This window comes from Epinephelus lanceolatus, chromosome 13 (genome assembly GCF_041903045.1).
Source record: "Epinephelus lanceolatus isolate andai-2023 chromosome 13, ASM4190304v1, whole genome shotgun sequence".
Classification (NCBI taxonomy): domain Eukaryota; kingdom Metazoa; phylum Chordata; class Actinopteri; order Perciformes; family Serranidae; genus Epinephelus; species Epinephelus lanceolatus.
The window spans coordinates 26,040,361-26,066,055 of NC_135746.1; the positions used below are offsets into that span (position 1 = coordinate 26,040,361).

General features: G+C 41.1%; 1 protein-coding gene across 1 annotated transcript in view; it reads right to left on the reverse strand.

The window, feature by feature from the left end:
- The window catches only part of scara3 (scavenger receptor class A, member 3), a 35,366-nt gene extending 25,483 nt beyond the window's left edge, over positions 1 to 9,883 (reverse strand). Inside the window, exon 1 of the mRNA XM_033649427.2 lies at positions 9,335 to 9,883. Within this exon, the coding sequence (XP_033505318.1) occupies positions 9,335 to 9,341 (7 nt within the window). The 5' untranslated portion in view covers positions 9,342 to 9,883. The remainder of the gene's footprint in view (positions 1 to 9,334) is intronic.
- Between the last annotated feature and the right edge of the window lie 15,812 nt (positions 9,884 to 25,695).

The following is a 25,695-nucleotide window of genomic DNA, read 5'->3' on the forward strand; positions in this document are numbered from 1 at the left end:
AACATCTGCACGCTGTACTTATTTTTAATTTAACAGAGCAACGTTTTGGTCTCACAGAGATCATTTCAGCACTATCAAATCAAGGTCACAAAGCAGAACAAGACACAAACACGTCATCCATCACTCAGATCATGTATCACTGCATGTTTGAGAGTTCACTCAGACTCTCTGCGCTCCATTTGAACTGGGAATTTAGAATTTCCCAGTGGGAAATTTCAGCTGGGACTCTCCCTGAAGTTACATTTCTGACTTAAAATCAAAAGAACCTCACCAACCCTGACCTCAAAATGGCTAGCCAAAAAGATGGCTGCTCTGCCCATCAGCAGTAAGTGAAATCTGTAGCAATATGTTATTACTTATTACTGCTTCCTTAGCTGTGTCTCATTAAATCTGTCATATATACAATACTGTCCAACTTCTAGCTGTGGACATGTTGCCACAGTGTTTGCATGCAAAAATACAGCGTAATGCATTGCTATTAACTGACATTGCTAACAATGGCTAAGGGCCCTAACACACCAAGCTGATGGTTGGCCCACTGTCAATGTTGGGCCATTGGTGCGCGTCTGTCACACTAGTTGGCTCTTTTTAAACCGATCATGCATGCTGAATTAGTGCTGGATTGGTTAGTTCAGCTCAACGCATGAGAAGAGAAACAGAAGTGGGGAAAGCAAACAAACAACCTATGTGAAGCACAAATTTTTGTGCAGCGGTCAGCCTTTTTTTGCTACTAGTTCTTTGATGTCGGTTTGGCATGACAACATAGATTTTCCTGGTGGTGGTCATCTTGGTTTTTCATCTTGTTGTACTGGAATACGATCAGCTTGGGTGTTACGCCATTACCAGCTCCCACTTTGAAGGTAAATGGAAGACAGCATCTATTGTCCTTCCTCGTAATGTTGCCATGAGTGTAGCAGGTAGCCTTATTTGGCAATTTCAGGGCTGTCAATTGTGTTAATGATAAAATCCTGGGAATGCGCATCTCCCGAATGCACATCTGAGCAGGTGGCATTCATCAGACTGAAACTTGTAATTTCTGATAAGTTTATGCAGTTAAAAGAGTTCAATGAATTAGACAACCCTTGTGTGAGCAAAACTTACAGAATTAAAGAAGTTACAGTGAATACAAAAATGTTATTGCATGAGGCCTGACAGCTCCACAAAAAGATGATCAGCTCACAGACGAAAGCTCGAAATGCCTGAAGAAAATATTACGGTAGGAGCTTGTTGTAGTTTCAGTCAGGATACAGACTCTATGTTGCTGGTTCAGATGGTGTATGGTAAACCAGCCACCACACCAATGAAAATTTTACAGGTTTACAGAGCTTTTCTAAACATTTAGGATAGTTTCTAATCAGTTCCATATAGATACATGTACAGTATCAAGTACAGATTTACCCACAGGGTTGCAAGTGAAAGCAGGACTAAAAGATAAGCCTGATGAAGTTTAAAAAAAAAACATCAAAATGAAAATATCAGGATGTTGTTCTTCACCCACATGGAGTCAGTCCGCCCTCCTTCCTCCGTCCTCTTTCACCATAGGACCTTTGGTGTTTGCGAACGCAGCGCCAGGCCTGTACTTGAGTCAGCTAACCATCCGAACTACTTCGTGTTTGTGGTTCCTCTGTGGTGGTTCTTCTCAGGGGGTTCTGGACTTTCCAAACCCCTTCCCCACCCTGTCCCTCACCTCATTCCCCCTCTGGATTTAAATTGTGCCAGGAGATTGTGCAAAATGTTATCCTTGGTGAGTTACATGCCCTGAATGTCCTTTAACCTCACCACATCACTCCCTGATCCGATTTAACATGCAAATGGGCATGCCCTCTATACATAAAGTTGCACAGATTCAACATGCCATGCTTTTTGAAGTTCCTTTCTTTCATTAATTCATTTAAGTTACTTTGACCAGAAAATCCCCCTCAAGAACCTCAGCAAGTCCCAGCCTTAAGTGGAACCAGGAGTCCCGAGATGGGCCCTGTTCCAGATCAGAGCGGAGGTCTTGACCACAACTCATAAAGCCAAATGAGTCCCTCTCCAAACCTCTGTTGACATCCAAGCCATTTAGGTGCCCTCTGACTGGAATGTGTGGTCTCCTCGCAAAACTATAAACGCCTGGTATGTGTTGCTGCAGACTGCAACGCTCAAGTTATGGACGAGCCATTACAAGGAAATGTTCTTTTATTGTGGTTTGCCAGTGAAACGGGAGATTTTCAGAGTCACGATCCCATAAATGCATCATGTTTTCTCAGGAGTAAAACCACTTTGGACAGCCAGGCTGAGACACGGAGACAAGCCTGGTTAGGTTTACAGGGCTTCAAGGCCAAAGGGCGTGTACAATATTTTCCTAATGGTTTATTTGCGGGCCTTTCTCCATTTTCTTACTTGCCCTCAAATTTCACATGATCACTTACAGGAATTTTCCAGAGATATAATGAAGATTAGAATAAGAAAAGCTTTCCAAAATAAAGTAAAGACACCTGAGTTGAGATTGTGGTTAACGATCAAGTTCTTGCTCAATCCAATTTGGACAGACCTCAAGCCAGCTGCCTCAGCTGTTGGCAAATTCAAATTTCGTCTAGTTATAACATTAGTGTTTACTAATAGGGATATCTCAGCTTAGTCACCAGAAGAAAATGTTGGCATTGTATGCTTGTGCAGATCACAAATAGGTTATATTTGTGTGTTTCATACGTACCATATCAGTGTTTCTAAAGTGACTAATGAGCTGACTTTGTCATTGGGAGGAGCAGGGGATGCTGTGACACTGAGGTGAGATGCCTGCCAAGCTGCATACGACTGAGACCAACAAACAACAAAGCTGGTTGTTATAGTGAGTCAATGCTGTGTTTCAAGCCACTTTTTAGCCATTAAACATGGGTGTTTTTCATCCATTGGGGATAGTGCTATGACAAGTTGTTTGTTTTTTTGTTTGTTTTTATTTAATCATGAAATCACTGTGCTTCTTACCAGGATAGTGTCTCGAAAGGTGATTGATTTTTACCAAGACATCAGCGGCTTCTACAGCAGTGATTGTGCCACCAAAACTGGGTATTTTAAGCCCAAATATGATCTTTTCCTGACCATGACAAAGCAGTTTTGTGCTCATACCTAACCATGCCTTAACCACAATGTTGCTGAAAGTTTCAGTGTATCTGCTACATAATAACATATAAATGTAACGTATCCTTGGTTTGCAGGAATGTACCAGGCCAACCTTTTCTCTGTTGATTGGGTTGTATATTTACATGGGTGAATCAAAAGTGGCTGCACCACACAAACTATGTTAAGTTAGTTGTAACTGACTGTCACTACAAATGTACACCCGCTAACTGCCATGTATAACTATTAGCAAACAGAACCAACCTAAAAAACAAACGTTAGCTAGCTATCTAATATATATTACCTGTTTAAACTAACGAGGTAATGGGTGAAAATTCTGCTTATTTATGTAATCCGGGAAAATTTTCACAAATGAATCTTAAAGGAGCTATATGTAAGAAATCTAAAGCAAATAGTCATAAAATCCTCCTAATATGTCACAGAGACTAAGGAATAATGTTCATATAACATACTGATCTCACGGGCCACTGTCCAGCAACCTCGAATCTGTAGGGGAGGGGGGGGGGGGGGGCGGACATGACTCGCGGCAGTATTTTGAATTTGAGTGCAGTAAATCTCCGCTTTCACTTTGCGCAGCGCATTCTCGCATTTTGACAACATGGCAAGTGAGCCTGACAAACCTGGAGACCCACCCGCAAACCTTAAGTCCTCCGTTTGGGAACACTTTGGTTTCAGGGTAAAATACGAAGATGGAAACAAGTGGACAAGACAAAAGCAGTGTGCCGACACTGCAGAACAGCGGTCGGCTATGTACTTGGAAACACGTCTAACATGCTAACACATCTAAAGCGACACCACCCGAGTTTGAACATTAACCGGCACGACTAGAAAAAGCAATCTGGTGCAAACTACGATATCGTCGTCGTTTAAAAAGAAAGAGCGTTTCCCTGACCATCGCGCTAAAGAAATAATCAACGCCATTGGAGTTGAGTAAAATTGTTTAAGCTGCACTTTAGATATAAGCATGTTTTGTTTACTGCACTTTAACAAAGTGGGGAAGCTAAGTAAGTTCCTAGTAAAACTGAATCTGAGCAGGCTTTTAGGCTGATCAGCCGCACTATACTTTTAATTTTAATTGAGTAAAACTGTTAAAGCAAAAATGTATATTTATATTTTTCATTCAAAAAATGAGTTAAAAAAACAGCAGGATTTTATTTTTCACTTTTATATTTCTATTTTCATTCAAATAATGTGAAAAAGCAGGATTTTATATATATTTGTTTCATTCAAAAATTGTGTAAAAAGAGTTAACTGCTGTGGTGGTATGTTTTAATAAGGTTACCAATAGGTAAAAGATATTTAATAGTTGTCTATTTTTTTCATCACTGTACCGAAAAAAACCGAACCGTGACTTGTGTACCGAGGTACGTACCGAACTGAGATTTCTGTGTACTGTTACACCCCTAACTACTATATTTATCATAGATATGGTTGATTAAACTTACCCTACCATCAGAATACCATGCTCATTTGGAGACACTATAGTAGCACTAACTTTACTCAACACTGAGATTTGGAACCTAAAAAACTACCAGTGGCTAACAATCTAACACTGTTTGGATAGAGGGTTACATCCTTTCTGTTTAACCTGAAACAGCCCTGAAATTGCCATCGCCAAGCCCTACCAAACTCCATTTAAATAAAGTGTAATTTAAGCTTGTATAGAGCCCGCATATTCTTACATCCTACTGGGTGAATTAAGGGGTTTATTACAACCAAACCACAATTGGTAATTGGTAGAAAAGTGGAAAGACTAACCAAGAAGTTTTTTGTGAGTCTTATTTAGTGTCTGTCAACTCTGAATGAAGAGTGCTTAATGATGATAAAATTACTGTTTATTTAAATGGAATTTGGTGGGTTTGACGAAAGCAATTTTGGGGCTGTTTGACAAAAAAGATCCTACTCTTTTACAAGAAAGGTCTATCTCTGTAGGGAACCTTTCAACGGTGTTGTCAGACACCTAAATAAACAATTGGAGCCTCTCAGTGGCAAAAATAAGCACTTTTAATTGATGGTACAAACATGCCCTGGGTGTTTTTGTTGCAGCCTGGCTTCTGCCCCTGCTCTATACTGGACCAATTTAAAACATGTTGATCTAATCAGTCACATAGACACAAAAACATAGGAAAATAGAGTCCGGATTAAAAAATACCCTCTAACTCTGGGGTTTTAAGTTTGTTTGACATGCAAAAAAGCCACACAGTAACTCTTACTCTTCAGCATGGTAGCAAATGCTTTACTTTCCCCATTGTTGTAAAAGGACTTGATATTTTTGGGCATTCCTACAAATACCAACTGTATCAAAACTAAAGTTTTCATGGTGCAACCTGATCTGGTAAATCACTTCAAAGTTAGCAATGAATTTACAAATTACTACTGGCCATATCATGGTGTTTGTGTGTGGGGTATTTGTTTTGTTGACAGAAAAACTGTTAACACAAAGTTAGAAGCAGAAAATTTTCTGAGAAACCATTGTATGCTGTAGCATCAACACTTCAGCTTAACTGGAATTAAGAGAAACCAAACCAAAAGTACACAGAGATATATGAACAGGACTTTCCATACCTTTGGCCTTATCAGTATAAAAGTTACATAAACAGCATTGCCTGTGAATAAAAGTAAGTTAACTAGAATAAATTAACAGCTGTTACTACTAACCAACACCACTGCCTTCCTAATTAAGTATCCAGTTGCTGTATATTCAATATGTTTATGTGTCTGCTACTAGTGTTGGTGTAAAAACAGGAATAAGTCCAGCAGAAACATTTCAGACAATTAATCAAAGCAAGCAAAAATAAATGAAAAAGGGCAAACTGGCTACAGAAAGAACAAGTCAATATGACTTTTTCCTTGTTCTCCTTTCAAACCAAATTCAAGATGCTTTGACTGTAAATTCATAACGCTGCCACAACAAAAATGGAATTGAAAACAAGAAAATCTCTCTTTCTGTACCCCCTTTCTTTTCTCCCCTTCCCTCACTCTTTCCTTCTCCTTTGCCAGCCATACACCTGCCTCACCTCCTCTGACTCCCCCCCTCCCCTCCAGCCCTGTTAGGAATGTATGAGGCAGCATGTTTGGTTCTGGTCGGGCAGGGTTGGACCTACTCTCAGCAAGACTGGAAACCACATTAACAGACCTCCTGTGCTGTTTGGCTGTGCAGAGTACTGTATATGTTCTCAGGAGTTAATGTGCTGTATCGTCTTGTACTTCATGGTAGCTTCTTTTCTCGAGACTCGACAGGAGTGGACACAGTGTGCTTACTTGAATTTTAGTTTGATTTAATTTCTTTTGTCTTTACTTGTACGCTTTTCTTGATTTCCTTCAGGCACTCGTGAAAAATTAAAATCCTACTATGATACAGTGGTGCAGGCACGAGTTCTAAAAATGAGTCAGCATTTTAGCACTCCCAGATCCCTTGTCTCGAAGTCAGTGGGTGTTTTGAATGTTTTTTTTTTTTTTTTTTTTTAGCTGCCTAAAATAAGGTCTGTGGTTAACACAAGCTTCAGAGACTTTCACTTTTTGCTCTACAACATAAATCAGTTAATACCCTCCATTGATTAATTTTTAAGCTTTTACATGTTTTGTTGTGATGGAGAGGCTGAAGTCATGTAACCGTGGTGTAGTTCGTTTATAGCCTATTATTAGTTTGTTTGTTTGTTTTTTTTACTTCCGGCGATTGCATTTGCACTTCAGAAGTCATAAAAGTGGTGTTAATTTGTGAAGATGATCTTGCTGAACAAAACATGCAAGTATCATAAACTTTTGTTTGCCACAGAGTTGCATTTCTGCAATAATCTAAAATCCAATGGAAAAATCCCTTTAGCTGTTTGTCAAGGGAACCAGGATGACGCTAACTTCCTGGTTAGCCAACAAATAAACATCATCCCTGCACCACTCTATACACACTCCCAGCTCTAAGGGAAAAAACGTGACACTAAAAACTTAGACCCCACATCACACAAAAAAACTAAAACCATATTGAGCAATTGAATTTTTGTACACTGATAACTAATGCAATAACTGGCACCTGGATACATGTTTTGCAATTTTGTACCACAGACTGGAATAAAACAATTACAAACAGCTTCACTTTGTAAAAACCTTTACTTTGTAATACCTGGTTTTCATTATATATAATCAAGACCAAGACAGTATGTCACTGCACTAACCTGAAAGTAATTAACTAATTAACCTCAATGAAACACCCACAGCACACCAGGAGCTCTGAGTGTGGTGTTCTCACTTTTTGCTTCCAAAACCACACTGCAGGGCCTTCATGAAATGCAGTGTCCTACTTATGATACCACTAGGTGGCTGTATATTGTTTTTCTTCCAGCAGAAGATTGAAAATTAAAAAAACATAAAAACAAAAAACAGTGGATAATCTGAGAAGTTGCTATGTGCAGTGAAATCCGAAGTCCTGAAAATGTTCTATTGAATGGAAAGACCATTTCTCTGACAGCCTATCATTCCAAAAACAAACGCTAGTCCAGTTTCTACGAATACCCACTCCCTGCAATAAGAAAAATCAAACCAAAGAAGCATTGTCTGTTTCTGTAAACTACGGATATGTTACATTTGTACATTATTTCAGAGTCTCAAACACAGCTGGCAAACTAACACTGACTGCAGGGAGTGTGTATTTTCGGAGAAATGTCTCTTTGGAGCATAGCCATTTGTTTTGGAGATAATGGGGTGTCAGAGAATTGGGCTTTTGGTCTAATGGGGCAATTTCCGGACTAATTGAGCTTTAAAATTTTGGGCCATCGGAACAATGGCATGGCACCAATTCACTGGAGTACTTTTTCCTTGATTTCCAGTAGAGGAAGCCAAAAGCAGCTTCTCATTTCCAGTTGGTAACCGTCTACTCTCCTGGCTAAAATGACAACCGTTGCTGGGAAATTGTTTTGGCTGTACCTAGCTAGCTAATCCATCTAACGTACCTAACTCTTTGCATTAGTTAGAAAACAGTCTTTAGCTGACTTTTTTGTTGTCAGCTGACTTATTTTAAAATGAGTACCATGCAAAAGGGATCTTAATTATCATCTGAGGCTAAGCAACCTCACCAGTTGCTGATCCATGTCAGCCAACATTACCTAGAAGAACAGCAGTTCTTTTATTGCAGTATAGAGCCAATAACTATATAATTACAATAAGAAAAAATATAAGACCAGAATGTTATTTCATTACAAACCTTTTACATTAATGTAAAAGGTTTGTAATGAAAGAGAAATGGCGCCTAGGATGATGACTAAACAATTGAAATGCTAACGTCGGCTGAACTGGAGTTATTGGAGTGTAAACTAACCAAAAGGTACGGTTGCTAAGCTATAATGTTTGGATGAGGATTTTATCGCAAGTGGTCAATGAAACAGCACCACCACTGATACCGAAACGCCATCAAAACAAAGTCCAAGGTAAGAGACGCCAAGTTTTAAAAGAGGAAAGAATACAGATAGATTTCAGTTAACAACAACAATAAATACAGGAACAAGTCCATCATATGCCAATTACTGTCGGTAATGAATATGTCAACACTCAACATCATTTTTCAAGCTGCTATCCCACATGTGGGTTTCATTCCTGCCCCCTCTCACTCCCCCTCTCTTATCTCCTCTTTCCCACTGTATCCTTCCATCTCTGTCAGCCTCTCACTTCTCATACTGTATGTCTGGGAACCATGTAAAAGCCCCAGCCCTCTTCAAAGACGGTGGCAGCTCTCCTTTCATGGCATGTTGTGAAAAAGCTCAAATTCAGATGTTATGCTTTCACTCGCCCTCTTCTAAAGGGGGATATTAAGTCAATCTGCAGCAGATTGGCAGGGCCAGGGAACATTTTATGTTTTATGAAACAGGACTGTGGTGCGCGCGCACACACACACACCCACACACACATATAGAGATTTAAAGCTGACTGATCAAAGTCTCATGTCCAACAACAACAAACCGGCACTTTCTCAGGATCCACACTGCCAAGTTTCACAGCAGATGAGAAGCATATGTGGTCGCTGGTGCCCTGTGCAGGTGCCTGCCTGTATGCCACAATGACAGATACTGTTCCTGTTTACATTTTTAAGTGTTTTTCACACTAGCAAATGCACCCAGGCATCAGTAAAGAATGTTTTCTTTCCATGACTACAGAGTGATGTAGTAGGAGACTGTATAGGTGCTTCATTAACACATTATAACAACACGGAAGAATTCTGAGACATTACCTTTCATGATTCCTCCCTCTGAGAATCCTTCACAAACAACTTGTGGTCTAGTTTGCTGATGCCCAACTTGATGGTGGTGATATTGCAATCCTCTTCACCTTTTTTTCCCCACAAAGCAAGAGTCCAGGAATAACAAAGCCAGTCAGCAATGTACCTTTGAGGTGCCAGCAAGCTCATTCGTGAAACATTTCCCAGTTTTCCAAAGACAGATCAAGCCCAAAAGTCCCAAAAAGTCTTACTTCCACATATTTAAAAACTTGATGAACAACAAGCAAGCACTTTCGGATTCAGCCACACTGGATGTTATTCCATTTGAGCAAGAAAAAGGCACCTTTTCAATCTAAAAAACTGTCTGATTTCTAGATTATCTCAGATATTCTTGCAAGTCTTTCAATGCTGAAGGAAACGGGTCAAGGCTCATCTTAATTTTGGAACATGTGTGTTTGCTTGAAGCTCTCTGGCATCATCCCTCTCCCATCCAGGGCCTGAGGAAACTAAACCTTCTCAGACAGAAACCATGTGCAACTTCAGAGAGGGAGGGAGGAAATGGAGCAAAAGGGGATGAAGAGAAAGGACAAGGGTGGTAAGAAAGACAGGGAGAGAGAGAGAGAGAGAGAGAGAGAGAGAGATGGGAGGGGAACAAAGAAACTGGAAAATGAGGGAGGGACTGGGAAAGGGACAGGATGAAAAAAAAAATAAAAAGGGAGGGAGAGGGAGGGTCCATGTGTTTTGTTGAAAGTCAGTTTTGTGGCCGAGGCTAATTGCTAACAAATGTTTGAACATTGTGGTATGAGCACCTTGAATATCTGTGGCCTTGGCCTGCGTGACAGGAAAATAGTTTCTGTGAACACACACCTACACACTCTCTCACACACACACACACACACACACACACACACACACTCACACACATGTCAAAGCTATAATCCCTATCTGGCAGCAGCTCTCAGCTTGCTCCCGCTAACCTCGACTACCAGTGTCTATGGCTAAACAGCAGGTGTATTTCTCTCACCAACACACACATCCGGCCATCCAGCTGACTGGGCAGCTCCCAGTGACTGTCTGGCACTGTGGACTTTCAGCTCCTTTCTTTCCTCTCCTGTACTCACTATGGAACTTAAATACATATACTGCAAAGTAGGAAGATGGGCTGAATGTGAACACAACTCTGGCGCTGTGTATTTTCAGAGACTTAAAAATAGGGTGAGCTTTTTCATTTTGGAATCACCGGGCAAAAATCCCATTATAAACTTTCAGCATGTTGCTTTTGAAGTGGACAGAGGAAACACTGGACTTCTGGACTTCTTCTCCGCTCTGTTTTCAGGCTTCAGAAAAACTGCCTGTGACAGGACACTTTGGCCAATCATAGGTTATTCCAGAGAGGGCGTTCCTATTGGCTGTTGCACAAATTCAGAAGCTTTTTGACGTCCTTTCCTCGAAAGACTGATTTAATGGCAGAGAATCCTGCAAAGAAAGTTGCTATTCCAGCACCAGCAACTTACTTGTCTACACTGTAAAGCAACCCAGAAAAAGGAACACAGACTTACAACAAAGAGAGTTTAAATGAGAGTCTGACAATAAACGAAATAAAATGTGTCAATATCAGTGAAGGGTTTCAAGGATTGGACAAAAATGGTGATAATAGTTAGCATTCTGGTAACCGAAGCTCACAGCTGCAGCCACAAGTTTATGAACCTAAACTTATCTAGAGCCTCGAATCACAGCGCGTCCTCTGCCTCACAACCCACCGCTAAAGACCACCTCACCAGGAGGAGATGAGAGACAGGGACTCCCAGTCAGCAGCAGCAGCAACCCAAATCCAGCCAGCACAAACCCCAGCTCCGGGGAACCGGACAGCCTCGACTCCCCTCTAGGGCTGTGCCATATCATCGCATTCATTATGATACCGGTATATTTTTTAATATCATCATCAAAAAACTACAATTTTTTTTTTAGCTTGTTGACATATTGACGTCATACTGTTACCCATGGCAACAACAAGCATGGAAAGCAAAATTATTATTGATTTGACCTCAGCTTCCAAAATGTATGAACAGGCCCGGTCTTCTCACTCTTTTAGCTAGTTATTCTCTCTGCAGAGGAAACTCGTTCAGCGGCTCCTCTGGCAGCAGTCTTGCTGTGCACACATGGGAGTCATCAAGTGATTAAACCTTTTGTAAATCTTTTGTGATATAAACCTACATGCTTCATGAGAAATGGTGGAGCATAAAGATCCTGGTGGAAAAAAACCAACTCAATCATTTAGGATTTTGCTAAAAAAGAAGGAAAACAACTGTTGGTTTATATATACAGTACAGGCCAAATGTTTGGACACACCTTCTCATTCAATGCGTTTTCTTTATTTTCATGACTATTTACATTGTAGATTCTCACTGAAGGCATTAAAACTATGAATGAACACATGTGGAGTTATGTACTTAACAAAAAAAGGTGAAATAACTGAAAACATGTTTTATATTCTAGTTTCTTCAAAATAGCCACCCTTTGCTCTGATTACTGCTTTGCACACTCTTGGCATTCTCTCAATAAGCTTCAAGAGGTAGTCACCTGAAATGGTTTTCCAACAGTCTTGAAGGAGTTCCCAGAGGTGTTTAGCACTTGTTGGCCCCTTTGCCTTCACTCTGCGGTCCAGCTCACCCCAAACCATCTCGATTGGGTTCAGGTCCGGTGACTGTGGAGGCCAGGTCATCTGCCGCAGCACTCCATCACTCTCCTTCTTGGTCAAATAGCCCTTACACAGCCTGGAGGTGTGTTTGGGGTCATTGTCCTGTTGAAAAATAAATGATCGTCCAACTAAACGCAAACCGGATGGGATGGCATGTCACTGCAGGATGCTGTGGTAGCCATGCTGGTTCAGTGTGCCTTCAATTTTGAATAAATCCCCAACAGTGTCACCAGCAAAACACCCCCACACCATCACACCTCCTCCTCCATGCTTCACAGTGGGAACCAGGCATGTGGAATCCATCCGTTCACCTTTTCTGCGTCTCACAAAGACACGGCGGTTGGAACCAAAGATCTCAAATTTGGACTCATCAGACCAAAGCACAGATTTCCACTGATCTAATGTCCATTCCTTGTGTTTCTTGGCCCAAACAAATCTCTTCTGCTTGTTGCCTCTCCTTAGCAGTGGTTTCCTAGCAGCTATTTGACCATGAAGGCCTGATTCGCGTAGTCTCCTCTTAACAGTTGTTCTAGAGATGGGTCTGCTGCTAGAACTCTGTGTGGCATTCATCTGGTCTCTGATCTGAGCTGCTGTTAACTTGCGATTTCTGAGGCTGGTGACTCGGATGAACTTATCCTCAGAAGCAGAGGTGACTCTTGGTCTTCCTTTCCTGGGTCGGTCCTCATGTGTGCCAGTTTCGTTGTAGCGCTTGATGGTTTTTGCGACTCCACTTGGGGAAACATTTAAAGTTTTTGCAATTTTCCGGACTGACTGACCTTCATTTCTTAAAGTAATGATGGCCACTCGTTTTTCTTTAGTTAGCTGATTGGTTCTTGCCATAATATGAATTTTAACAGTTGTCCAATAGGGCTGTCGGCTGTGTATTAACCTGACTTCTGCACAATACAACTGATGGTCCCAACCCCATTGATAAAGCAAGAAATTCCACTAATTAACCCTGATAAGGCACACCTGTGAAGTGGAAACCATTTCAGGTGACTACCTCTTGAAGCTCATCGAGAGAATGCCAAGAGTGTGCAAAGCAGTAATCAGAGCAAAGGGTGGCTATTTTGAAGACTAATCGACTATTAAAATAATCGGTGACTATTTTAGTAGTCGACTAATCGGTTTGAGTCATTTTTCATAGAAAAGTACTATAAAAGTGCCCCAAAATACTCTTACTGCAGCTTCTTACGTTCAGATATTGGCAGCTTTACACACTCTCCCGTGACAGTGAACTAAAACCCTTTGGCGTGAGTATGAAACAAGACATTAGATGACATAATTTTGGGGTTTGGGCAAGACAGACCGACATTTTTCAACATTTGAACACATTTTTCGATGAAATGATTAGTCGACTAATCGAAGAAATAATCGACAGATTAGTCGATAATGTGGCAGCCTTATTTGGGAGCTATTTAAATGTGTAATTTGTGATCATTTTATTTTGTTGAACTACCATATATTTCCAAATAGTCGCCCGGTGGCAAATAGCCGCCGGGCACCTAATAGTCGCCGGGGGTTTGACCCCATTTTGCGTATTAAACGCCGGTCCGATTAAACGCCCGGGCGATTATTTCCTCATTCATTGCCTCATGGCTGTCCCTCCTTGAGGGACTGTTTGCGCTTTTACGCACGGGTCGGTGGTGAAGTGGTGCACATGACTCGTGCGACGGACGGACGGACGGACGGACAGACAGCCACATATCTAAAACAGGTAATACATCTGGCTACATCTTTCCCACATCAAATATCCGTGATCGCCTTGACCTGCACCATCGGAATGGCGGTATTTCGGTGTGGCGGCCTGTAACTGTTGGTTAAATGGCCCGTTTGGTTGGTATTCGGATAACTGGGGCTTTACTTGTATAATACAATAGCACCACCCAGCGGTGAAACTTGCGTACACGTGTACACGAAAAAAATGACCCACTCTTAATGTTTAGAGATTTTTGTACACGAACTCACCCCTACATTATACAGTATTTTTGCACTAAAAAACATACTGGACAGGAACTGTAACCAAATAATGGCCTGGTGCAGGTCGCTGCAAAAAGAAATAAAGGCCTTGAGCAAATAGCCGCCTGGTTCTTTTAAACGCCTGGGGTCAAAATCGATTTTGTGAAATAAACGCCCAGGCTACTATTTGGAAAAATACGGTATTAACATTGTATACAAGCTGGTGGCCAGCAGTAGCAAGTACAGGTCCCACTGGGAGGGTTTGTGCTGGCTGATTTTAAGATGCTACAACCGAAGGTCCATCTCTTAAGCTGCTGCCTACTCTGTATTTCTACTTTTTCCAGATGTTTGCCTACCCCAGCTTTAAGCAGTGGTGGAAGAAGTACAAAGGTATTAACATCAAAATATACCTAAAGTGCCAAAGTAAAAGTACTTACTATGGAGAAGGGCCTTTCAAAGAATAATATTTATTACATTATTGGATTGTAATCAGTGAGACCTTATTGTAATGTTATCATTTTGATGTTGCAGCTGTTAAAGGTGGAGTTAATATTAATAGCTTTACATTTGGCTTCTGCAACTTCCAGTCCTACTCGGTGTTCATCAGGCAAATGGCCAACATGACAAAGGGCAGGATAAGGGCAACAAATGGTCAACTAATCAAGAGCAACTATTTAGATAAACACTTCATAGCCACAAAAGGACATTCCTTGCACTGATAATTACTGTAGATGCACTTATCATGAGATTTCCGCACTGCCAGCTTGTTCTGCGTTATGTCTCCATCTCAGCTGTAATCAGCGTGAATAATGCCTTTTTGCTGATTACTTCTACATCCCTGAATGGCTTTGAAGTCACATGCCTCGCTTTCCCATCTTTTAGTTTGCTTAAAATGCTACAGTTTGTAAAAAATTAAGATTCCATGAGGTAATTTAATGACCAACATCAGTCAGCTGGATTTTGATTACGAAGCCAGCAGCCTTTGATTAGAGCGTTAAGTGTCTTAATCAGCTCGGTTCATGCACATTCCGACACACTCATACTCACGCATGCACACAGAAACCCAATTTCCCCTAAATTGATACCAGAATCGTCCACATGTTTGAAGTTCATCTGCGGCCTGTCAGCCACGAGTTGTTCGGTACCACCAGTGAGACCAATTAAGCCTGGTGATAATTATGTTTTGTGTTAGAAGCCAGTGGAGCAGCTCAGTCAAAGCTCTCTCTCTCTGCATGCGTGCGTTGAAATGTTGAAATCCTTGCCACTGGTTGAGGATTACCCGGAAAGCTACATGGTTTCTATTCCTTAGTTGGCCAATTTAACACTGGAGCAGCTTGGCATGGGATGCACCCACACACACACACACTGACAAGGTGGAGCAAAACACAAGTTTGCAATGGATCACGTAACAGATAATTAGTTTAGTCACACTGGATCTGCGGCTGGTGAACTGTCAACATCGAGCAACACAAACTGAACAATCCTCGAGGCCAGAATGCTTTAGCTCCACATGCGCACTGTTGGCCTGTGTGATGATAAAACTCAACTTACATAAGCTGCTGACTGGTAACTACGGAAACAAAGGAAATACTAGTCCATGGTTGGTTCCCTTTATCTCTCATAAGTGGTACTGCCAGAGCCAGAGCTTAAGACCTGTGGAGAATTAAAGGAATACTTCACCCATAAAAAAGATCATTCGTATTTCAGTTTCAAAACGTTGTTTTTCTTACATGCCCCCACATGACAACAAATCCAAAACCAGGGGAAATTCTTGATGAATCTGAGCAAAAGGTGCTGCATTTCACAATAGCAGACTTCACTCACTGGCCATTTTATTAGATACACCTGTTCAACTGCTCGTTAACGCATTTAGGCATGTAGACATGGTCAAGACAACCTGCTGAAGTTCAAACCGAGCTTCAGAATGGGGATTTAGGTGATTTTGAACATGGCATCATTGTTAGAACCAGACGGATCAGAAACTGCTGATCCACTGGGATTTTCACACACAACCATCTCTAGGGTTTACAGAGGATGGTCCGAGATAAAGAAAATATCCAGTGAGCAGCAGTTCTCTGGGTGTGAAAATGCCTTGTTGATGCCAGAGGTCAGAGGAGAATGGCCAGACTGGTTCAAGATGACAGAAAGGCAACAGTAACTCAAATAACCACTCGTTACATCCAAGGTATGCAGAAGACCATCTCTGAACCAACAACACGTGGAACCTTGAAGCAGATGGGCTACAGCAGCAGAAGACCACATCGGGTACCACTCCTGTCAGCTAACAACAGGAAACTGAGGCTACACTTCACACAGGCTCACCAAAACTGGACAATAGAAGATTAGAAAAACATTGCCTGGTCTGATGAGTCTGGATTTCTGCTGCAACATTCAGATGGTAGGGTCAGAGTTTGGTGTAAACAACATGAAAGCATGGATCCATCCTACCTTATATCAACGGTTCAGGCTGGTGGTGCTGGTGGTGTAATGGTGTAGGGGATTCTTGGCACACTTTGGGTCCCTTAGTACCAACTGAGCATGGTTCAAACACCACAGCCTACCTGAGTATTGTTGCTGACCGTGTCCATCCCTTTATGACCACAGTGTACCCATCTTCTGATGGCTACTTCCAGCAGGATAACGCACCATGTCACAAAGCTCAAATCATCTCAAACTGGTTTCCTGAACATGACAGAGTTCAATGTACTCCAATGGCCTCCAATGGCCTCCACAGTCACCAGATCTGAATCCAATAGAGCACCTTTGGGATGTGGTGGAATGGGAGATTCGCATTATAGGACAATCTGCAGCAACTGTGTGATGCTATCATGTCAATATGGACCAACATCTCTGAGGAATGTTTCTAGCACCTTGTTGAATCTATGCCACCAAGAATCAAGGCAGTCCCGAAGGCAAATGCGTCCAACCGAGTACTAGCAAGGTGTACCTAATAAAGTGGCTGGTGAGTGTTTACCAAAACATCAGTTTCCAAGTGTCATGTACCCATTTGTCTGCTCAGCACTTCCCAAACATGTGCACTGTCACTAAAATTTAGAGTTAGAGAGAAGTTAGAAAGAATGAGCTTACCAGATCTCTGTAGCCCACTCCTCAGCTCTGCTTGAGGCTAGCAAGGCAACATTAGCTTCTACTAGCATAACACACTCAAATCTTAGTTGAGTTGCATTGTGGGTAATATTGGCGCCAGGTTTTGACATGAAAGAAAATTGTGTGGAATAAAAGAGACTATATCTCTGGTTCATGGAGCCAACAGTGTTGGAGTGCAATGCTAAATCAGTGGACTCTTATAAAAGCAAAAACATTCAAATCTCAAGTTCTGACCCAGTAAAATACCAGAAGAGTAAAAGACAAAGAGTAAAGACAGCAACAGAGACCCCATTTACACTTAGCCACAAAATACATCTGCTACACAGCTCACAGATTGTGTAGTTTTAATAGTCAGTGAGACTTGCAGCTGGCTTTTGAGGACTTGTGACTTGATTTTTTTTTTTTTGTACTGTTTCTTCAAATTAGGACCACATTTCTCAAAAAGAAAAAAAAGCTATTTGATGCTCCTTCTTCCAAGTGTGCTGTTTCTCTGGTTAAATATTTTCTCTTTGGAACATGTTGGGGAATATTTCCAGATCAGCAACTTTAGGCAATGCAAGTGAAGGGCAAACACTTCAAGAAAAATGCCAGAAAGTACAAGGGGAAAACTTGGTATGTATAAAGTATATTTTGTTTTAACATCTGGTGTACAAAAATTTAATTGAAAAAGAACATCTCAGAAACACAAAGCTGCACCATGCAAGCACATAGATAACCTTTACCTGCTGATTAAAAAGTGCAGTGACTTTATCTAGTTATACTAGTTAACATCACCACTAACATCAGAAGAAACTGACCATCTTAACATCAATCTACCCATAACCACTTATCCTTTACAGAGTCAAGGGGGGCTGGAGCCAATCCCAGCTTACGTCTGGTAAGTAGCAAGTTGCCAGACTAACATAGGGCTGACACAGAGAGCCTTATTACACCTGCTATTAACATGCATTTCGGTGACCCTAACACAAGTGGACAGCCGAGACACATCGCCGTTCACAACTTTGTCTGTATCCCCAGGTGACCACTTGTGTTCAGATGTTGTTACTGCCTACTTCACTTACACAAGAAGGTTTAAGGGCCCCGTGCACAGTTACTAGCCTACATCTGCACTAGGGGTGGGGGAAATTTCCGATTCTTAGACGCATTGCGATTCGGACGTGAACAAATCTGAATCGATTCACAAACGTCCAAATTTCGATTATTTAAATCTGTTAATTAGAGTAATACAGAAGGTTCTAAATAATGCGGAACTAAGAAGCACGGTACGTGTCATCTCCGGGACACTTTGGGATGCGCACCTGGAGCAGACACGCCGACATGCGCACAGAGGAAAACAAACATGGCTGACCGCTACCCACCTCGCCGTGAGAGCTGAACAGCTTCTTCTAATTTAAAAGCAGATGTGTGGAAATACTTCGACTTCTACAACGTTGACGGCGGAAGCGAACTGGACAAGAGCCACGTTATATGTAAGCTGTGTCGTGCTAAAATAAAATACTTTGGCAACACAACAAACATGAGAAGCCATGTAACTCGATTCCACCTGACCGAGGAGTCAGGGAGACGGCAGGCTGTTGTTGCTGCGGCAACTAGTGGCGCTACCGACCAGAGAACAATCGAGGAAGCAATTAGAAAGCTGCCACCCTCATCGGAAAAGGCGAAGCGAATTACGAAGGCCATCGCGGCATTTATTGCCAAGGATTTGCGTCCTTATTCTATCGTGGAAAATCAGGGATTTCGAGCACTGCTGCATACACTGGAGCCCAGATACACCATCCCATCCCGATGCTATTTTACCGACACAGCCATCCCGACACTCTACCATCAAACCAAAACAGAAGTCATGGCCTCACTGTTGAAGGCAGGTAGGAACGCAGTTACATGTGATGCGTGGACGTCTGTTGCCTCCGAATCATTTGTTACTCTAACTGCACATTTTATCTTGTGATTTAAGATACCTGTTGTTACCTTTGGTTCCGTACAACGAAGTTGTAACTTTCCAGTTTGCAAGCATTTCCATTTATATGTTTAATAAAATATAATGGAAATGAATTCAACTCTTTCTTATTACAAATGCACTGTTTTTAAAAATTGCAAGTGTTGAATGCTTATTCAGTGAGACAAAAAGAAATGCGTGTTGTGAAAAAGTGCATCAATATACATAAATTAAAGATGCATCAATAATCAATTTATAATTGAATCGTAGCCCCTGAATCGTAATCGTAATCGAATCGTGAGGTGCCCAAAGATTCCCACCCCTAGTCCGCACTCTTGCTGGCTGCTCGCTAACATGGTCACTAGCTTGCTCACAAGCCATGTTGGCAGTTTTGTCGGTACACATGGAGATAACAGTCTCAACAGAATTTAATGCGTCTCCTTCAACGTGGCAAAACGATGGAGGGTACTGCAACGCGTCATCAAACTCAAAGTAAAATGGATGAGTTAAAGAGTATGAACACGCTGTCACTAAAACAACTATCACGCTGGGGACGCATCATGATGCATTAGCATGTACACTCCAAAAGATACGTGGTCAAATGAATGCTGACTGATCGGATCATAATGCACCTTGGTGGTCGTTTACACTTGCATTTATCACTGTCCACTTGTGACTGGATCACCCAAGAGGCATGTCAATACCAGGTATAAACAGGGCCATAGGGACAGAAAGCCAATCACGCTCACACCTACGAGCAATTCAAAATCACCAATTAACCTAACGTGCATATCTTTGAACTGGGAGAGGTAGATGGAAGACCCACGCTAAGACAGGGAGAACAAACTCCACACAGAATGGCCCAAGCTGGCCTGCGGATTCGAACCTAGAACCCTATTGTTGTGAGACAACAACATTAGCAATTACTGCACCACAATGCCGCACCATACCCAACAGTGGACCCATTATTCCACAGTTGCCTTGAAAACAAATGCCACAAACATTTTATTTCTTCAGTATGTTGATCCAGGCGAGGCTCTTGCTCAGTCATCATCTAATCTGCTGACTAAAAAGAAAAAAATCTTACATGTTTTGTCCAGAACTGTTTATCAGAAATATCCTGTAGCTACATTCTTGTCTTGGTAATTGATACCAGTTACTATACAGTACCAATGTCTCAAAATTAGCAAAAAAAAAAAAAAAAATGTTTTGCATGTCTGTGACGAGGAGCGTCTTTCAGGAATCTTCCAGCTGAGAGTGCAAGAGTGAGTTCAGCGTGGCTATAAATCAACATAAAGGATAAACACTGCAAGATGCTCTAAGAATACCATCTTCCGCAAGGCTGTCTGACAGCAATTTACTCTTTTGCAACAATGTCCATCTTGGTTTGATGAAGCTCCATCCGGAGTATGTTGTGAAGCAAATCAATCTCCAGAACCCAAGACAGTAAGAGAGGCAAAACAGGAACAAATAAAACGATGTAATGTGATAGGAACACTTGAAATGAACATCTGGCTCTTGTCACTCCTCACCACACGGTCATTGTGATTCAAATGCTGTTACATTTCCATGCGGTGTTTTGAATGGAGAGGAACTTTGTTTAATAGATTATCTAGATTAAAGCTGTTGTTATGCCAACAATCAAGCTGCTGTTAAATGAGGGATGGCTGGCTGGAATTTCACACGTGGGGTCTAGGGCTGCACGATTCTGGAAAAAATGAGAATCACGATTTTTTGGCTTATAATTGAGATCATGATTCTCTCACGATTTTTTTCAACATAAAGATATATTGTGCTTATTTCCTGATACAAAAGGAAAAGTAACAAAAATTATAAATAAATAATAAAAAAATATCATTAAATAACAAAACCTATGATTGTGCCTGATACAAGAGACACAAGTCACATAAACTCTGGTCAGCAGAGAGGGAACACTCCTGTTTTAGCTTAAATGCAGCTGACAGCCTGACACTGACCGTAAAAACAATAAACTTTAGTCTCTTGTCTTCTCTTACAGCTTTTGAACAATTTTAACAATAATATCAATGTTGAACAACATTTTTCTGAGGTAGGTATTCCAGGCCTGGAATTAAGTCAAAATTAAACGTTTCAACACCATGCATTTGACAGGAGTATTCACCGAACATAGCCTATATATCTTTAATTATATAATTATTTATATGTCTCTATGTATATTTTTACATAAATCCCCAATATTTTATTTGCCTTTAAAAAAATCCTCTTCCTTCATTTAATTTGATAATGTTTATTGTATTGTATTATATGCATTAATTCTCTATAGGGCTTGTATGTTCTTTAATGTGTGTTCAATTTATTAAAAGAAAAAAAAAATGTTTTGGTGAACCCTGCAGCAAAGTGAGCCCTCTTCCTCAGAGAGGATCTTTGCCTCCCACTTTGTTCCTGGCGGCAGAGCAGAGTGAACCGTCTTTCTTCTCAGAGGATCTTTGTCCCATGAGAGCAGGCAGCTGTTCTCTTTGTCCGCAGTGTAAACATCTTTCGCTGGCGATTTGACAGTCACTAGAAGCACATTATGACCCTTTGTAAAAGTTTTTGTGTGGTACCTGTGTTGTACATGAGCTAACGTTAGCGGCTAAGGACTGAGAGGCTGTCTGGGATGTGTGTGTGTGGGTGTGTGTGTGTGTGTGTCTGTCTGTCTGAGGAGCGTCAGTACATTAACGTGTTAGCCGTAGCCTTGCTGTTTGTCATGTTAACGTTATTGTCAGCAGCCCTGAATAGCTTGTAAAGCTTTAGCATAGCAGTAACCTCTCTGCCGTCTTTTATCACGCTTGCTAACGCTAAGTTAACTTTACCAGCAGATCTGTATGAGGCACAGACTGAGGCTACAGTTAGCAGTGTGTTTCCCCCCGTCTGCCTGCTTTCCAAACTGCCGGCTGGCTGTCGCTCTGCATCACTTAGTATAACGTTGCGTCGTTGGGAGTGCTTGTTTTCATGCAGATGATGTCCCGACTCCTGGCATGGGTGGGGCCGTCAGAATCGTCGTCATTGAAAAATTAGATCGCATATGCATATGAATCGAGATCACAATTTTGTTATGATTAATCGTGCAGCCCTAGTGGGGTCCATATTGGACCATGGAGGACATTTTTTCAAAGTGTGTCACTGACATTTATAATTCCAGTGTTCTCTCCATCCTCAGTATCTTTACACAGATGTTTTGGTCACTTTGGATGATTTATTTAAATGCAGTGAGACGCTGTAAACAGACTCTAAGTGACTTGTGGCTGAGGAACAACACAGACATGTTGTCAACAGCAAGGAAAAACGACATTAGTAGAATATTTACACATAGTTATATTTGGACTGAATTCTTTCCAGAGAATTAAAAGCAAATAAAAGTGCAGGGTAGGAAAATAAATACTGAACATGTAGTTGAAAACAACCAGTAAAATATGTAATATATGCAGTGTTAGGATATGGAGGAGAATTCACTGCAAAAGCATGGAGCTCCTGCCACCTAGTGTCACATTTGGCTTTTGCACTTAGGTACAAGAGCCACATCCCTCACTAAAAAAGAAAACAAAAAAAGAAACACTCTAGCTGACTCAGAAGTTAGTAATTGATTAAGTCTGTGTGGACATGTTTCAGCTGCAGGCAGCAAAGAACAAGGCTTCAGCCAGATTCACAGACTGAGCTCCTTTATTTGATTTTTGAAAATGTGGATGATCAATTCCACTTTAATCTTCCCTGGAGGGCATATTTGGGATGCTGTATGTGCTCTAAGTGCAGGGTGCTGCATGTAAATGAATATTACATGTAATCTGGTGTATATTTTTGTCTCAGGAAGAACTCTATGCACATTAAACTGTCTGACGCTTATAAAAGGAGCTGTTGTGATTGGAATTACTGAAGCTTATAATAACTCCACCTGTAATATTTGGTCATTACTTTAGAAATCAAGTATGATTTGTTTGTATATGACATTATAATTTTACTGTTTGTCTACCCTCCAAGCTATGAGGCTAAGAATAAAGTTCTCCTTGGTGGTTCAAAACAGTAGACTTTAACAAAAAAATTTAATCTGCACAAAGCAGCCAAAACTTGCTGTCTGTTATCTTTTTTTTTAATCTCGCAAAAGCCTGACACTATTAAAAATGTGAGTTTAAAAGTCTAAGTCATTAAAGTACCACCATATAATATAATGCACATACCAGAGCGTTTGTCCAAACATGTGTTGACACAGACCTAAGGAATGCGTATGAGTGTATAAACGTGTGTGATTTACTGGAATATCCATCCCTCAGATGACACACTCCTCATCTGTTGTGTGTTTTTGTGTGCATGTCTATGTTTTGACCTCTTTGTGCACCTCCGTTTGCCATTATGAATTCCCAACAGCCTCCTCACACTTACGGAAAATTACAGTTCATGTTAGTGCACGCAGATTATCAGTGAAAACAATCTGAGATGAGGTTTAATTAACTAAACACTGACGCTTTGCTTTGTTGAAGGTTTTTTTAGGGGAACAATAAAAGTAGATAATGACTCCCAAGACAGTTCTGCAGTAACTCCCACACACTTCTGTTCACACTGGTGTGCAGTTTTACTACAGAAACAAATGTTTTTTGCAGTGATTTTGACTTGTAAAAGTAGGAAAAGCACAGGTATAATTAATAACAATAAAGCTTGCTAAAGATAAAGATTTAGGCGTCCCAGTTCCAGGGTTCTGGTGGTGTGCATGACTAATTGACGCCGGTTTACTGGGACACTAAGAGCCTTCGTTTATAATAACAACTGTGCTTTTAGTGGTATGACGTGTTCTGTGAAAAAAGGTCTCTGGAGTCTCTAAAACCTCTCAAATACAAATGCTGAAATGAAAATGTTAACATGTTAAAATGTTAATTTTAAAAAATCCTGAATGTCTGACTGTGTGTCCAGACACAAGAAAGGATGAAGGGAACAGAGCTCTGGTTGGCAGAATATCAATACACACCTTTCTCCTGTAGCTCTCTCCATCTTCAGCCCCTTCATCCAGATGAGCACAGGCATGTGCACACACCTCATTCAGGAACAGTTATCAGTGCTTCCCGTACATTGATTATTGTGGCACCCTGTCATAATATCAACAGCAACCGCCGATTATTGATTTTCCTTTCTTATAACCATTTAAAATGGGCAAAATCTTATTTCATTATAGAGCTGTATGTAGTACATTCTCTCAGCCCCTCCTTGCCACGCACTTTTTCACTTTAGCTGACCACAAATGAGACAAGAATCAGCTAGCTAGCCCACCACAGGGTGCCTCTGCCTCACCCCAAGCTGCTACGGACTGCAGTTCCAGTGATGGCCCTTTCACAGCTGTAGAGACTGTAATTCAAACAGCACAAACCCCAGTGCCAAGGGGTCACAGCAGGCCGATGGCCTGCAGCAGGGCCAGGTCTAACCTGTGTAACGGCAGCAACAGAAAGTTTGCTGATCCGGTGGGGAGTTGGGGCAGTCCGGGATCAGACCCCCAGCGCTGAGGTTTGCTCTGGCTTTGAGTTGCTACACATGCTCACTGAAGGTGTCAGTACAGCCCTTATAGAGGACATTCTGTGATTCAATGCACTAGCTAGCTACATAAACTTGAATTAGCTGCAGCTGTGAACCTTTGGCTCCAGTTAGCAGAAGAATGAACTAACTAACTACAACATTTTCTCTCACCTCAAAAATGCAAAAATGGGGTTGCTTTGCAGTGTACCCAGTAGTTGCCAGTGCCAGAAAATCACCTTTTCCCACCATTGAATAAGGCTTTCACTGTCTAAAGGGACCTGCTTTTGCATCTGTATTTGGAGAACAGCCAATAGGAACACCCTCTCCCTAAAATAACCTGTGATAGGACACAATCTCCCATCATGGCCTATTTTTTCTGAAGCCTGAAAACAGAGCTAAGAAGGGGTGCATAAGTCCTTTGTCCTCCGACCACCTCAATAACAACATCCTGCAAGGTTATTATGGGATTTTTGACAAATGAAACACACAAAGCAAATCAAAACAAAAAAATATGCCTACCAGAGCTTTAAATGGTTGAAATTATAGTATAGTTTTTCAGGTTTTTCATTATTTTTGGCCTAGGATTTTGTAAAGAATTCAGTCTGAATATCATTTTCACTATATTTTAAAATGTATGCACATGCACAGTCTGGCATAAAGGTAAATTAAATATTACTATTATTGCTATTCTTAAGGCTTTGCCAGATAGATGGTGTCAATATAGGAACTATGTTGTGATACATTTAATGAATTCTTCCAGTAACTTGTTTTATAAGCCCATATTACATATTTGTGTGTTAAGCAGTCCATAAACCTAAGATCTGATTTGGTATTAAGCAGATAAAGAAGCATGAAAGTGAAGGTATTAGTAAATGTTGAGTCATAGTGAGGGTGAATCAAATGTTTGTCTCCCTGCTCTGCAGCTCGGAGTGCTGCTGCCAATAAATTACAAAACTTCTGGAAATTCCTCAGGCTCAGGAGCGTCAAGTCAGATACAGCCACACACCGTGATGACAGGAAGACGCCAAAATAAAAGCCCACCGAGTAAAATAAGAAGTTCTTCAGGAGTGGTACACATAAAAAACGATTAGTCATTGGGAAATTACTGGTGTTATATTAAGGATGGCAGTCAAAAATTATAAATATAAGATATGCAGCCTCAGT